At 41.6% G+C, this 15,921-nt stretch overlaps 2 protein-coding genes across 4 annotated transcripts in view; both read right to left on the bottom strand.

The window, feature by feature from the left end:
* Positions 1–3,439, bottom strand: part of RIPK3 (receptor interacting serine/threonine kinase 3) — a 49,160-nt gene extending 45,721 nt beyond the window's left edge. Inside the window, exons 1-2 of the mRNA XM_075212312.1 lie at positions 3,388–3,439; positions 818–979 (exon numbers count right to left, since the gene is read on the bottom strand). Coding sequence (XP_075068413.1) covers positions 818–951 — 134 coding nt within the window. The 5' untranslated portion in view covers positions 952–979; positions 3,388–3,439. The remainder of the gene's footprint in view (positions 1–817; positions 980–3,387) is intronic.
* The window catches only part of LOC142158404 (leukotriene B4 receptor 1-like), a 315,057-nt gene that overhangs the window by 98,954 nt on the left and 200,182 nt on the right, over positions 1–15,921 (bottom strand). The window lies entirely within an intron of this gene.

Raw genomic sequence — 15,921 nt, 5'->3', positions numbered from 1 at the left:
AACGCACGCCTCTACACATGTGTGTTCATGAGGTAAAATTACCTCACGAAAATGAGTTTGAGCCCTACCAAATTTCAGCCCTTTTTGAATTTTTTTCCCCACACACACTAAGAATTTAGTAGGTCAGTGTATAACTCTGCCCAGCAGGTGGCGCTGCAACTTGTTTTTTTTTTTTCACACACAGACGCCACTAAGCATTTATATATTAGATTTTCTTCTTTCTTGATCTGTGGAAGTCTCTTTTCTTTATCCACCATAGTCTAAAGGGGGAAATTCAGAGAGAAAAAAATGGCTGCTCACTGCTAATTGATCAAAGCAGGACCACTCTGTCTCACCAGCCAATCACAAGCTGTTTCCCACACCAGTCGCTTGTGATTGGCTGGCAGTGAGTGCCAAGGACTTCTGTCTTTGTTCACACATCAATCGAGACTGACTCTATTCATGTGGGAAAAAAACAATTAGCAAAGCTATGGCGCTTCATGTGCCATTGAAATGAATGGGATAAAACAGCATAATGCTTGTGATAGTGTTCATGTTAACCATTAATGGGTTTGTACACAATGTGCTCCCAAAGAGATGAATGGACTTTTTGAAGTGTAGTAACATGCAATGAAATGGATCAAGCAGCATCAACAACACTGCAAGTCGACACAACCACAGGCAGACGCAAATGCATAGAATAGAATTGGTTTTATTTTACCACACGGTTGCATGCTTTCCACTTACATTAAAAACGCAAGTCAAGCACAGCGTTTTAACACTAATGGGTAAAGGGGCCTAATAAGTGAATAAACTAGCCTGCACAGATGATACTTACTCTTTAAGTTTCTTCACTGCCACAGTTAACTTTAAAACATTGTGCCTCACTTTGTATACAGTTCCAAAATGACCCTCGTCTATTTGTTTCCAGTCAGACAGCGATTCGAGGGGCACAGATTTTTTCTTGTTCATTACTTTGGCGATTTTCAGTCCATTTTATCTGAAGAAGGCAATATAATATGTCAGCTACTTATTCAAATTGATAAAATATGGTGACTTTGCCCACTTTGCCCCCTGATTTCATGCCCAAAACCTTTTTGGGTCAGGCTAAATACTATTGCAGTTTGTGTAAGAGACACCCTTTAGTGAAATAATGAAATAATGAAATTTATGTGGTCAGTAAAATTTAAATATATGTCAATACATTTAATAAAAGTGGAACTGTAGGTCCTTTTGACCCTTTGATGTTGTATATAGTCTATTTTATTTTGGACAAAGTGATATGGGATTTATTTTTGTTGTTAATAAAAAAATAAAATAAAAAAAAATCAACCCTTGCAAAACTACAGGTACTTACTCGAAATGATGTAAATGCTATCTGTGCCCACTTTGTCACCTGATTTCATGCCCAAAACACTGTTGGGCCAGGCTAAATAGTGTTTTATATGTAAATGACCACCAGGGTCGTAACTAGGGCTGTGAAAGAGAGGGGCGACCGCCCAGCGCGCAACGCTGAACGGGGGTGCAGTTTATTAATATTTTAGATTAATTTGGTTAAAATTGAGTGCTAGGAGGGCGGCAGTTTTCCTTCTCGCCCCAGGCGCTGAAATTTTTTGTTACGGCTATGCTGACCACCCTGTGTCATTTCCCACTATCAAATGTGTGGCTCAACGACATTTAACCTTTGCAAAACTACAGTTATTAAAAATGATGAAAATGCTATCTGTGCCCACTTTATCACCTGATGTCATGCCCAAAACAGTGGTGGGCCAGGGAAAAGACAAGTAGATTGCATGTAACTGACAACTCTGTGTTGATTCCCACTATCAAATGTGTGACCCAAGGCATTTATCCCTTGCAAAACTACAGCTACTTATTCAAATTGATAAAATATGGTGACTTTGCCCACTTTGCCCCCTGATTTCATGCCCAAAACCTTTTTGGGTCAGGCTAAATACTATTGCAGTTTGTGTAAGAGACACCCTTTAGTGTTAATCTGATGTGAAATAAGTTATCTAACTTTATTTAATCCTTTAAAAATAACCTTTTCTGAATAAGAGGCTGGAGCGTGAAAAAGAAGTGACTAAGAAGCTGGCCAAATAAGAAGCTAACTTCAGCCTCGTTAAATATTAATACTTTTAGTAATGCTGAGGTAAATACTGTCTTGTCTTGTCTTATTACTGTCTAATGTTCTTGCTGTGCAGTGAAAAATGTTTATAGTGTAGCGACTATGTAACTATATCAGTCGGCTAAAGACACAATCAGTCAGCTAAAGGCACAGTCAGTCAGCTAAAGGCACAGTCAGTCAGCTAAAGGCACAATCAGTCAGTAAAGGCACAATCAGTCAGCTAAAGGCACAATCAGTCAGTAAAGGCACAATCAGTCAGCTAAAGGCACAATCAGTCAGTAAAGGCACAATCAGTCAGCTAAAGGCACAATCAGTCAGTAAAGGCACAGTCAGTCAGTAAAGGCACAATCAGTCAGTAAAGGCACAATCAGTCAGCTAAAGGCAGTCAGTCAGCTAAAGGCACAATCAGTCAGCTAAAGGCACAGTCAGTCAGCTAAAGGCACAGTCAGTCAGCTAAAGGCACAATCAGTCAGTAAAGGCACAATCAGTCAGCTAAAGGCACAATCAGTCAGTAAAGGCACAATCAGTCAGCTAAAGGCACAATCAGTCAGTAAAGGCACAATCAGTCAGTAAAGGCACAATCAGTCAGCTAAAGGCACAATCAGTCAGTAAAGGCACAGTCAGTCAGTAAAGGCACAGTCAGTCAGCTAAAGGCAGTCAGTCAGCTAAAGGCACAATCAGTCAGTAAAGGCACAATCAGTCAGTAAAGGCACAGTCAGTCAGTAAAGGCACAATCAGTCAGTAAAGGCACAATCAGTCAGCTAAAGGCACAATCAGTCAGCTAAAGGCACAGTCAGTCAGTAAAGGCACAATCAGTCAGTAAACTTTACTGACTGATTGTGCCTTTACTGACTGACTGTGCCTTTAGCTGACTGATTGTGCCTTTAGCTGACTGACTGTGCCTTTACTGAGTAAAGGCACAGTCAGTCAGTAAAGGCAGTCAGTCAGCTAAAGGCACAATCAGTCAGTAAAGGCACAATCAGTCAGCTAAAGGCACAGTCAGTCAGTAAAGGCAGTCAGTCAGCTAAAGGCACAATCAGTCAGCTAAAGGCACAATCAGTCAGCTAAAGGAACAATCAGTCAGCTAAAGGCACACGCACAGAGACACAGAACGTGCTGACTAAACAGGAAATAAAGCCGCTCTCAGTTTCTTTAAAACTAAATTGTGTTTGTTCCCTCCGCTCTGCACATGAATCTGTATTATCACTGCTGCTTTGGCACTGAACAGATTAAAACACCACCATCCCGAAGTTAATTGGCTGTTTGCAGAAGGTACTTACCAAGTTATCTGTTAGACCCACACTTGCAGGCACAGGGAAGTCTGGTCACAGTGATGCAATCTTATGCCGCCCCCGAAGGGTGTGACTGGAGGAGTGTGTGTCTGCAGATGTGTCCAGCGTGCAGAGTATACATCCAAGAACTAGTCAGGTGTGTTCACAAGATTGTGTTCTCCTGTTCAACTGTGGCTGTATCTTAACTGTATTTTGATTAAATTCGAATTTATGTATATGACGCAATGGTTTACTTTGAACATATCTGTTGCACTTGCTTTGGTAACTGCAATATTATGTCTCATATCACCAAGAAATAACATTACATAAAAGTTACTCTCATTATACATGCATATCTCGTGAAATATAGCAATCTTAGAAGTGACAGAGTAGTTCTGGGGATGGGGGTGATACATTATAATACATGTATATACTTTTGTTTTTACAAAAGAATAAAACATTTAAGAATTGTGTTTTTGACTAGGGATGTGCACCGGCGACTTTTGAGGTCTCGTGTTTTGTGTTTTGGATCCGGATTTTCGTTATTTTTGAGGTTCGGATTTGTCTCGCAAAACACTTGACGAAAGGTCTCGGTTCGGATTTAAGGTATTGGATTCGGATTTTTTTTGAAAAAAACATAAAAAGTTTAAAAATCAAGTTTTTGGGCTTATTTTCACTCCTAGGCTATTATTAACCTCAATAACAAGCATTTCCACTAATTTACAGTGTATTCTGAACACCTCACAATATAGTTATTAGTCCAAAACGTTGCAAAAAGGTATCTTTCTGGACTGCGTAGAGGAGTGGGTCACCACAATATCTTAAAAACCCTGAACTTTTATGATTCGCACCAATAATTGTACCTGGACTGCGTAGAGGAGTGGGTCACCACAATATATTAAAAACCCTGAACTTTTATGAATCGCACCAATAAATGTACCTGGACTGCGTAGAGGAGTGGGTCACCACAATATATATAATAAGAAAACCATCAACTAGTTTGATTCGCACCAATAAATGTACCTGGACTGCGTAGAGGAGTGGGTCACCACAATATATTAAAAACCCTGAACTTTTATGAATCGCACCAATAAATGTACCTGGACTGCGTAGAGGAGTGGGTCACCACAATATATATAATAAGAAAACCACCAACTTGTTTGATTCGCACCAATAAATGTACCTGGACTGCGTAGAGGAGTGGGTCACCACAATATATTAAAAACCCTGAACTTTTATGAATCGCACCAATAAATGTACCTGGACTGCGTAGAGGAGTGGGTCACCACAATATATATAATAAGAAAACCATCAACTTGTTTGATTCGCACCAATAAATGTACCTGGACTGCGTAGAGGAGTGGGTCACCACAATATATTAAAAACCCTGAACTTTTATGATTCGCACCAATAATTGTACCTGGACTGCGTAGAGGAGTGGGTCACCACAATATCTTAAAAACCCTGAACTTTTATGAATCGCACCAATAAATGTACCTGGACTGCGTAGAGGAGTGGGTCACCACAATATATTAAAAACCCTGAACTTTTATGAATCGCACCAATAAATGTACCTGGACTGCGTAGAGGAGTGGGTCACCACAAGATATATTAAAAACCCTGAACTTTTATGAATCGCACCAATAAATGTACCTGGACTGCGTAGAGGAGTGGGTCACCACAATATATATAATAAGAAAACCACCAACTTGTTTGATTCGCACCAATAAATGTACCTGGACTGCGTAGAGGAGTGGGTCACCACAATATATTAAAAACCCTGAACTTTTATGAATCGCACCAATAAATGTACCTGGACTGCGTAGAGGAGTGGGTCACCACAATATATATAATAAGAAAACCATCAACTTGTTTGATTCGCACCAATAAATGTACCTGGACTGCGTAGAGGAGTGGGTCACCACAATATATTAAAAACCCTGAACTTTTATGATTCGCACCAATAATTGTACCTGGACTGCGTAGAGGAGTGGGTCACCACAATATATTAAAAACCCTGAACTTTTATGAATCGCACCAATAAATGTACCTGGACTGCGTAGAGGAGTGGGTCACCACAATATATATAATAAGAAAACCATCAACTAGTTTGATTCGCACCAATAAATGTACCTGGACTGCGTAGAGGAGTGGGTCACCACAATATATTAAAAACCCTGAACTTTTATGAATCGCACCAATAAATGTACCTGGACTGCGTAGAGGAGTGGGTCACCACAATATATATAATAAGAAAACCACCAACTTGTTTGATTCGCACCAATAAATGTACCTGGACTGCGTAGAGGAGTGGGTCACCACAATATATTAAAAACCCTGAACTTTTATGAATCGCACCAATAAATGTACCTGGACTGCGTAGAGGAGTGGGTCACCACAATATATATAATAAGAAAACCATCAACTTGTTTGATTCGCACCAATAAATGTACCTGGACTGCGTAGAGGAGTGGGTCACCACAATATATTAAAAACCCTGAACTTTTATGATTCGCACCAATAATTGTACCTGGACTGCGTAGAGGAGTGGGTCACCACAATATCTTAAAAACCCTGAACTTTTATGAATCGCACCAATAAATGTACCTGGACTGCGTAGAGGAGTGGGTCACCACAATATATATAATAAGAAAACCATCAACTTGTTTGATTCGCACCAATAAATGTACCTGGACTGCGTAGAGGAGTGGGTCACCACAATATATTAAAAACCCTGAACTTTTATGAATCGCACCAATAAATGTACCTGGACTGCGTAGAGGAGTGGGTCACCACAATATATTAAAAACCCTGAACTTTTATGAATCGCACCAATAAATGTACCTGGACTGCGTAGAGGAGTGGGTCACCACAATATATTAAAAACCCTGAACTTTTATGAATCGCACCAATAAATGTACCTGGACTGCGTAGAGGAGTGGGTCACCACAAGATATATTAAAAACCCTGAACTTTTATGAATCGCACCAATAAATGTACCTGGACTGCCTAGAGGAGTGGGCACTGGGCACCACAATAAAATATATAAAAAACCTTCAACAGGTCTGCATTACACTACACATACGGCTGCTCCTCCATCCTCTCCATCATATACATGTTGGAGTTTTAGCGTGTGACAACCTCTTGTTTTTGATAATGTCAGTGCATTTTGAATATTTTTCAATTTGCCCCACACCACTGAATGTACTTTATCTATGATACGCATCTATCTATCTTGACTGCGTAGTGTGGTGGCCCCGGTACACAATTTGGTACCGAGGCCACAATATAATTAAAAAACCCTCCACGTGTCAGAATTCCACCAAACAAGTATCTGGACTGCGTAGTGGGGTGGCCCCGGTACCCAACTTGATACCGGGGCCACAATAAAATAAATACACCCTCCACGTGTCAGAATTCCACCAAACAAGTATCTGGACTGCGTAGTGGGGTGGCCCCGGTACCCAATTTGATACCGGGGCCACAATAAAATAAATACACCCTCCACGTGTCAGAATTCCACCAAACAAGTATCTGGACTGCGTAGTGGGGTGGCCCCGGTACCCAACTTGATACCGGGGCCACAATACCTCCTCCAAACATGCTACAGACAATTCGTCATTGAGATCCCATCAAGTATGTTAAAGACAGACAGGGTCCAAGTGTTATTAGTTGACTTTGTAAAGAAAAAAACTGTCCCTGTTGCACATAGTCGTGCAATGAAGACTTACTTTTTCATTTAAAGGCACGATCTTTCAAGTGTAGTGTTTGTAAGTCTAAGTCATATTATACTTTTGGTAAAATTGGTTTTTTTTGTTCCTCTTTATGTTAATTAATTAGTAATAGAATTAAAGTAGGAAATAGAATTAAATAGAATTAAAGTAGGAAATAGAGTGGTATAGAGTTGTAGTGTGGTATAGATAGAGTGGTCCACACAATATAATAATAAAACCCTCAACTGGTCTGAATTCCACCAAACAAGTATCTTGACTGCGTAGTGTGGTGGCCCCGGTACACAATTTGGTACCGAGGCCACAATATAATTAAAAAACCCTCCACGTGTCGGAATTCCACCAAACAAGTATCTGGACTGCATAGTGGGGTGGCCCCGGTACCCAATTTGATACCGGGGCCACAATACCTCCTCAAAACATGCTCCAGACAATTCGTCATTGACAGACCCCAGACAGACAGGGTCGTAGTGTTATTGTTTGACTTTGTAAACCCAAAAAAATGTCCCTGTTGCACTTGCACATAGTCGTGCAATGAAGACTGACTTTTTCATTTAAAGGCACGATCTTTCAAGTGTAGTGTTTGTAAGTCTAAGTCATATTATACTTTTGGTAAAATTGGTTTTTTTTGTTCCTCTTTATGGTAATTAATTAGTAATAGAATTAAAGTAGGAAATAGAATTAAATAGAATTAAAGTAGGAAATAGAGTGGTATAGAGTTGTAGTGTGGTATAGATAGAGTGGTCCACACAATATAATAATAAAACCCTCAACTGGTCTGAATTCCACCAAACAAGTATCTTGACTGCGTAGTGTGGTGGCCCCGGTACACAATTTGGTACCGAGGCCACAATATAATTAAAAAACCCTCCACGTGTCGGAATTCCACCAAACAAGTATCTGGACTGCATAGTGGGGTGGCCCCAGTACCCAATTTGATACCGGGGCCACAATACCTCCTCAAAACATGCTCCAGACAATTCGTCATTGACAGACCCCAGACAGACAGGGTCGTAGTGTTATTGTTTGACTTTGTAAACCCAAAAAAATGTCCCTGTTGCACTTGCACATAGTCGTGCAATGAAGACTGACTTTTTCATTTAAAGGCACGATCTTTAAAGTGTCAGAAAGAGAGAGAAGACACAGGAGAGGAGAGTTGTAGCTGGGGACCTGGGGTGGAAGCTCCCAGGCTCCCCCAGCATTGCCTGGAAGTCTGAACGTGGTGACTGAGCCAGGGCAAGGAATGTGTGCCCTGGATGAGGGGGAGAACTCCATGCCACTATAGTGAACCCAAGAGAGAGGGGGACACTGCACATGGAAGAGGCCCTGGAGTGAGGGCTGCTACAAGAGGCATGGTAGCTGTAGTGTCAGATCCTGAGGCTGAGAGTACACAGAGTGACGTGTCAGAGCACAGGAGACATTATCCCCGCAGAGGAGGGATGAGCTGCAGTTGAGAGGTCTGTTGTTGAAATAGGACATGCACACTTTAACAAACCAATCATTTCAGCGACAGGGCCTACCAAACAACTTTGACTGAAATGATTGGTTTGTTTGGGCCCCCACACCAAAAAAGCTATTCATCTCTCCCTGTACAGACTAAACAGGCTCTACTGAGGCAAGATGTCGTCCTCATCCTCAACCTCTGATTCCTCTCCCCCTACAGTGTGTACTTCCTCCTCCTCACACATTATCAATTCGTCCCCGCTGGACTCCACAACCACAGTCCCTCTGTACTGTCTGGAGGGCAGTGCTGTACTTCATTGAGGAATTGATTATTCATTTTTATAAACATCATTTTTTCAACGTTGTGAGGAAGCAACCTCCTTCGCCGCTCACTGACCAGGTTCCCCGCTGCACTAAAAACTCTTTCCGAGTACACACTGGAGGGGTGACAACTCAGTTAAAAAATAGAGCCAGTTTGTACAGGGGCTTCCAAACTGCCTTTTGGAGTTCTACCACGTCACTACCTCTAGTTAATTTAGATTGCAAGGCTTGTAAATATAAATACTTTGAAGATAAAAAAAAGCAGGCTGCACAGACTGTGGAGCTAGAAAGTGAAATTAAATGGACCACGTTACTTTGGTGGCTATCTATGCCCCCCCCCCCCCCCCCGCCCTACACTTGTAGTTGAATATAAATAAAGCAGCCTGCATAGACTGTAGAACTAGCAATTCAAATATACAAAGAAATGGACAAAGGCAGTTTGGTATCTGTCTGCATCAGATCCCCTCTCCACTAGGAGTAAAACAGAAAACTTTTCAGCCGTTATATAATCTAGAATATAAATAGAAATTGAGAAATGCAATTTGGTATCTGTCTGCATCATAATCATCAACATCCTCCTCAGCGCCATCTACATCAATATCCTCCTCCCAGTGCACAACATTCACACCTTCATTAGCCAAATCTGTAACTGGACTGTGGGTGATCCTTCCAGCATATGCAGAGGGCGTGCTGCAAATGCTGGATGGAGTCACCTCTTCCCGTACAGTGATGGGAAGGTCAGGGTTCACAACCAACAACACCCTTGGACTCGCCTTGGGGATTTGTGATGTCATCTGTTTAGAAGGCAGAGTTCTTTGCTGTTTTGTTGTTGTTGCTGACAGCATAACTCTCTTAAATTTTTTGTAGGGGGGGGGAGGAGGGCTTTGATCCTTGGGTGAAGTTGGACCACTAGTCATGAACACGGGACAGGGCCTAAGCCGTTCCTTGCCACTACTTGTCGTAATTGGCATATTGCCAACTTTACGTTTCTCCTCAGATGATTTTAAGTTTCTTTTTTTGCTGTTTTTTGAGAACTTGGGCTTTTTGGATTTTACATGCCCTGTACTAGGAGATTGGGCATCGTGCTTGCCAGACGACGTTGATGGCATTTCATCATCTATGTCATGACTAGTGGCAGCAGCTTCAGCATTAGGAGGAAGTGGGTCTTGATCTTTCCCTACTTTATCCTCCAAATTTTTGGTCTCCATTATATGTAGCACAAGATACTGCAGAATGTGTGAACTTGGTAATATTGCAGTACCAATGGACTTATACTGCTGGATTGGTTTTGCAAATTTGGTTATAATTATTATATATTTTTTTTTTTTTTACTTTTTTTTTATTTTTAAAAAACTTGGGAATAGTGGGGAAATAACTATGCCCTTAGAAGCACAGAGCACAGGACACAGCACCACTGGACTGAACAGGACACGGCACAGGACCCAGCAGCACTACGGAACTCAGCAGGACAGAGCACAGGACACAGCACCACTGGACTGATACTGCAGAATGTGTGAACTTGGTAATATTGCAGTACCAATGGACTTATAATGCTGGATTGGTTTTGCAAATTTGGTTATTATTATTATATATTTTTTTTTTTTTTTTAATTTTTTATTTTTTTTTACTTTTTTTTTATTTTTTACAAACTTGGGAATAATGGGGAAATAACTATGCCCTTAGAAGCACAGAGCACAGGACACAGCACCACTGGACTGAACAGGACACGGCACAGGACCCAGCATCACTACGGAACTCAGCAGGACAGAGCACAGGACACAGCACCACTGGACTGATACTGCAGAATGTGTAAACTTTGTAATATTGCAGTACCACTGGACTTTTACTGCTGAATGTGTGAACTTGGTAATATTGCAGTACCAATGGGCTTATACTGCAGAATTGGTTGTGAAAATTTTGTGGTAATTAAAAAATATTAAAGTAGTTTTTGGTATTTTATAAAAAAACTTTTTTTTATTTTTTTAAACACAGGGGAATATTGGGGAAATAACTATGCCCTTAGAAGCACAGAGCACAGGACACAGCACCACTGGACTGAACAGGACACAGCACAGGACCCAGCAGCACCACTGACCTCAGAAGGACAGAGCACAGCACACAGCACCACTGGACTGATACTGCAGAACACAGCACAGCACAGCACAGCACAGCACAGCACAGCACAGCACTAAACAGCACAGCACAGCACAGCACAGCACAGCACTAAACAGCACAGCACAGCACAGCACTAAACAGCACAGAACTAAACAGCACAGAACTAAACAGCACAGAGGACCACCTAACACACCCTCCCTCTACCCTGATCAATGCCCGAGTGAAGATGGCGGCGACTAGCGGGGAATTTATAGGATCCGAGTATCGCGAGATCCGACAACGGGATTATGAGTCAGAGCCTCAGTTTCACTTTTGAATTTGGCGCCAATACCCGGATCTGTCTCGGATCCGACTCGGATCCGCAACGTTCGGGTGGGCTCGGATTTCAGAAATCCGAGCGCGCTCATCCCTATTTTTGACATACACATTGTTTTACTTATTTGTGTATTTTTGATGTGTCTTTGACTAGGGTCTGCATTTATTTGTATTTATCTTGTGATCATCATCATCATCATTTATTTATATATATCTCCATCTCATCTGTGTATCCTGAGGTTTGAAGTGGGCAGGAATAAAACAATGAGTATCAAATCAATGGAATATAAATTGGCAGCTCCCCCACTAGGTGAATCAAGATGTTGACTAGATTGAGACGTTGTCACTGATTGAGTGACATAATGTCATATTTGGAGATCCAAAAATAATGTACATTATAGACTCATCAGGTGCCTTCTAGGCACTGTCTTCTGAAGAGTTTCTTGCACCTGGAAGATTCTCATTTTCAACCCCCAACAAATTGAGATATAATGGACAAGGGAAAAGTAAATGAGAGAGAAAAGTAAAATTGAAGAGATTGCCAAAGATAACCACTCTTTGATACCAGCATTAGGGTTTTGTTTTAATTATATTTTACAGGAGAGTCATCACCACTTTCCAAATAAAAGTATGGTTTTAATTTACAGAATATTTACATATATTCATGTCAAAAATGTAGTACATTGTTATCTTTGTAACTGTCTAGCATGGACAAGATTTTCCTAAGTTATACAGAGTAGTAAAATATTTTGAAGTCTATTTAACAAGCGGTGGAGAGACAAAACATTTGTTGTAATATGCCGGCAAAATACTTTTTCACCAATTTTTCTTATTTAAGAAAAGGTTGCGATTACTCTGGCATTAACCTAATTGCCAACACTTACCACCATCCCCATGGGGACATCAGCATTAGGTATTTTTTTTAAGCTGTGAAAAGCAAAGCTTTGAGATGGAGTTACCTTTCTTTTTCAATGGGATACAGCTGAAGTCTTCACTGAATCCCTCACTGGTGAAAGCACTATGTGCATGCATATAACACATAATCTATTCACCAGCATCATTAGGCTGCAAGTGAAGAGAAAATATGCTTTGTGGAGGAGGGGGTTCTCCACCAAGGCTCCCAGAGCAGCCCTGGCATAGTAAATTTCAGTAGTACTTAATTATGTAACACTGTGATTTGCACACTATGCACCCCTTAGTCTTAAACGCCATCACACCCGACATATTCAGTGAGGAGCCACGAAGAACAGAGGAGGTGGAAGAAAGAAGACAGAAGAAAATGAAAGAAGGCCAAGTAGGGTAAGTAAAGGAAAGGAGGGGAAATAGTGACAGGAAACAGCGATGGAAGAGAAAAGAAAGAAGGAGGGCATAGTGTAATGGTGAAGGGGCAGTGTAAGCATGAAGGGGCACAGTGTGAGCATGAAGGGGTAGTGTGAGCATGAAGGGGCTCAGTGTAATGGTGAAGGGGTAGTGTGAGCATGAAGGGGCACAGTGTGAGCATGAAGGGATAGTGTGAGCATGAAGGGGCAGTGTGAGTTTGAAGTGGAATGAGGAAGAGACACATTGTGAGCGTGAAGGGACACAGTGTGAGCATGAAGGGGCACTATGTGAGTGTGAAGGGGCATAGCGTGAGTGTAAAGGGGCACTGTGAGCATGAAGGGGCAAAATGTGAGCATGAAGGGGCAACGTGTAATGGTGAAGGGGGAGTGTGATCATGAAGGGGCAAAGTGTAATGGTGAAGGGACAACGTGTGATGATTTTTGTACATGTTGTTTTATTTTGTTTTAGTATACTATCCACAGTGGATGTCCAAAGGTGGCCCTCAACTCACTGTGCTGTAAACCACTCTTTCCCTGGCCCTCTGTTTTACAGCAAATACATTCAATAATAAATGCCTTTATATAAATTAATAGTCACAAACCATATAAATATATAAGGATGCTTTGATATGTTACAGAGGTGACTTATGATATCTAGAATAAGAGATAATAACTGATTAATACTTTGTTATTCCTTATAATACACAAGTTTACATATACAGACATATACAAACATGTGAACAAAAATGGAAACACTTGAGTGAATGAGGAACATTAAGCAAATAATTATTAAGCAAATAACTTTGCAGCATGGTCAGAGTCATGTATGAAAATGCTAGATTGCTCTGGTTGCCTATAACTCTGGCTAGAAAAGTAGACCTCTGTGACTGTGAAAGAGAGGTGAATGTGGTTGGAAGTAGCTCAGTGTGTAATGTATCATATGTAACCGTGTCTAAGGGTTTCAAGCTATTTATGAAGGGCCACCAGATTTTGGCATTAACACTACAACAAAAGGCTTCTCTTCCTTGTAATTTCCATCTTGTATTTATTGCGCATAGCCGGCAAAAAATCAACACATGCATAAAGTGGTTATTGTACTGGGCAAATGTGTAATCATTTGCTAGTCTATATTTCTATCCACAATTTGTATACACTACCATGTGTCTGCATAGAGAACATTACTCAGTACACCGGACTTAGCACTCTTGTGGTGAATATTTCACAATATTTTTAATTTACGTGTAAATTACGTGTGTAACGCCCCCTAGTGGCGTGTTAGTAAAACCCTGCACCTCAGTGAATTCAGGAGGGGTCACCTAGAGGGTAAGCTAAAAGTTTATGAAAAGTTACATAAACAGGTTACCATGGTGATAACCCAGCCCAGCCTGTGAGACTGAGGGAGAAGAAGGAGGGGCTGTCAGTAAGGGGAGAGACAGAGGAGAGGAGAGTTGTAGCTGGGGACCTGGGGTGGAAGCTCCTAGGCTCCCCCAGCATTGCCTGGCTGTCTGAGCGTGGTAACTGAGCCAGGGCAAGGAATGTGTGCCCTGGATGAGGGGGAGAACTCCATGCCACTATAGAGAACCCAAGAGAGAGGGGGACACTTCGCATGGAAGAGGCCCTGGAGTGAGGGCTGCTACAAGAGGCATGGTAGCTGTATTGTCAGATCCTGAGGCTGGGAGTACACAGAGTGACGTGTCAGAGCACAGGAGACATCATCCCCGCAAAGGAGGGATGAGCTGCAGTTGAGAGGTACACAGAGTGTGTCAGAGCTGCATGGAGGAGAAGCTGCCTGCCTATTAGCATCCATGTGAGTGCCCCTGCAGAGGAGGGTGATGTGCAGTGAGTATGGAGTGTAAGAGAGACCTATGATTTATGTTATATAACATCTTTATAACATTAAGAACTGTGCTGGAGAGAGTGAGCAGCTGTACATATATTTCTTTATTGCTGCAACCATTATGATTATCGTGCTGGAGGAAGAGGAGTGTAAATAAAGAGTTGAGTTTGTTATAGAGATGGTCTGGCGCCCAAATTATTGTGACTTTTATTACACTGCACCAAAGTGACATCACCTGTGTCCCACTAACTACAAAGAAACACCTGCATGTGCAGGGACACCCTGATCATTTACACCCATGCCCATCAGCTAGCCAGGGCTTGAGAAGGAGGTGCACTGTGTACCCTTTGCACCCCACAATACACACAGTGACAGGGGGTTACACGTGTATTGCCATAATTTAATTTTAGCATTAGCAATTATATTATTGAACATATTGACCCTCCCTCCTAGCCAGTTTTCCTAGCAGAGAATGTACTGCTGAGCAGATTCTTTGGAAGAGGGACACTGCTAACCTATTATACACCTCTCTGCTATGCCTGGCAACTAAGTAAGGACAGCGAGAACTGGAGCATGCAGCCTGCTGAGGAGGAATCAGGAAGAGCTGTATATGCACTGACTCTCCTCAGTCTGTCAGGGCTGAACGCAGGCACAAAGCTGGTTAATGCCATCCATCTTAACTTTACAAGAGCAAACTGACCAAGTAATAAATTAAATTAGAGCTCTATGGGCAGGGGCTGGCTGGACTCTAGGGCAGGGGGGCATCTGCCTCCTGGGCCGGTCCCATAGTGGGCTACCTTGGACTGGGTTACTAGGTCACCTGCATTTTTTCCCTTTAAAATGTTCCTAAAGGGCTCCTGAGTCGACTCTTGCCCCCCGCACTCCAATTTGTGTGGATACCCCTGTCTATGGGGACGGAGAAAATCATCGAAAGCTGGGTTTCTCCAGCATTAAACCTTTAATAACTAGGGTGATACTATAAAAAAACTCTTTCTCCATTTAAAACAGACTTTTTCACCTGAGTTTAAGCTTTTCACTGCTTTATAAATGGACACTGTCGAAACTCAAAGGTAAAAACACTTTCAGCATAGGTCAGCTTCAGGATTGTGATATCACTGCCTTAAGTGTAAGCAGGGGTGGATTGGGAAATTAAAATGGACCTGGAAAAAATTCTGGAACTGGCTTCATGTGGGCGGAACCAAATCAACTGTAGGCACGGCCAAAACTAAAGTAGGTGGGATTAGCACAGTTAACTATCGGTGGTAGGCAAGGCTAATGCAACATGTAAGCGGAGTCAAATCTATGACTATTTTCTACAATATAAGAGATATTTTACTGCTATATCATATGTACTTTCCTTTGAATAATTAACTTAACAAGCTGTATAGTATATTACAATTTATACAAATATTACAATCTGTTGTGGGTTTTATTTGGACCAATTGCAGATGAAAGATTGTAT

Source organism: Mixophyes fleayi, chromosome 1, assembly GCF_038048845.1.
Source record: "Mixophyes fleayi isolate aMixFle1 chromosome 1, aMixFle1.hap1, whole genome shotgun sequence".
Classification (NCBI taxonomy): Eukaryota; Metazoa; Chordata; class Amphibia; order Anura; family Limnodynastidae; genus Mixophyes; species Mixophyes fleayi.
This window is presented reverse-complemented; position numbering and strand designations above follow the sequence as displayed.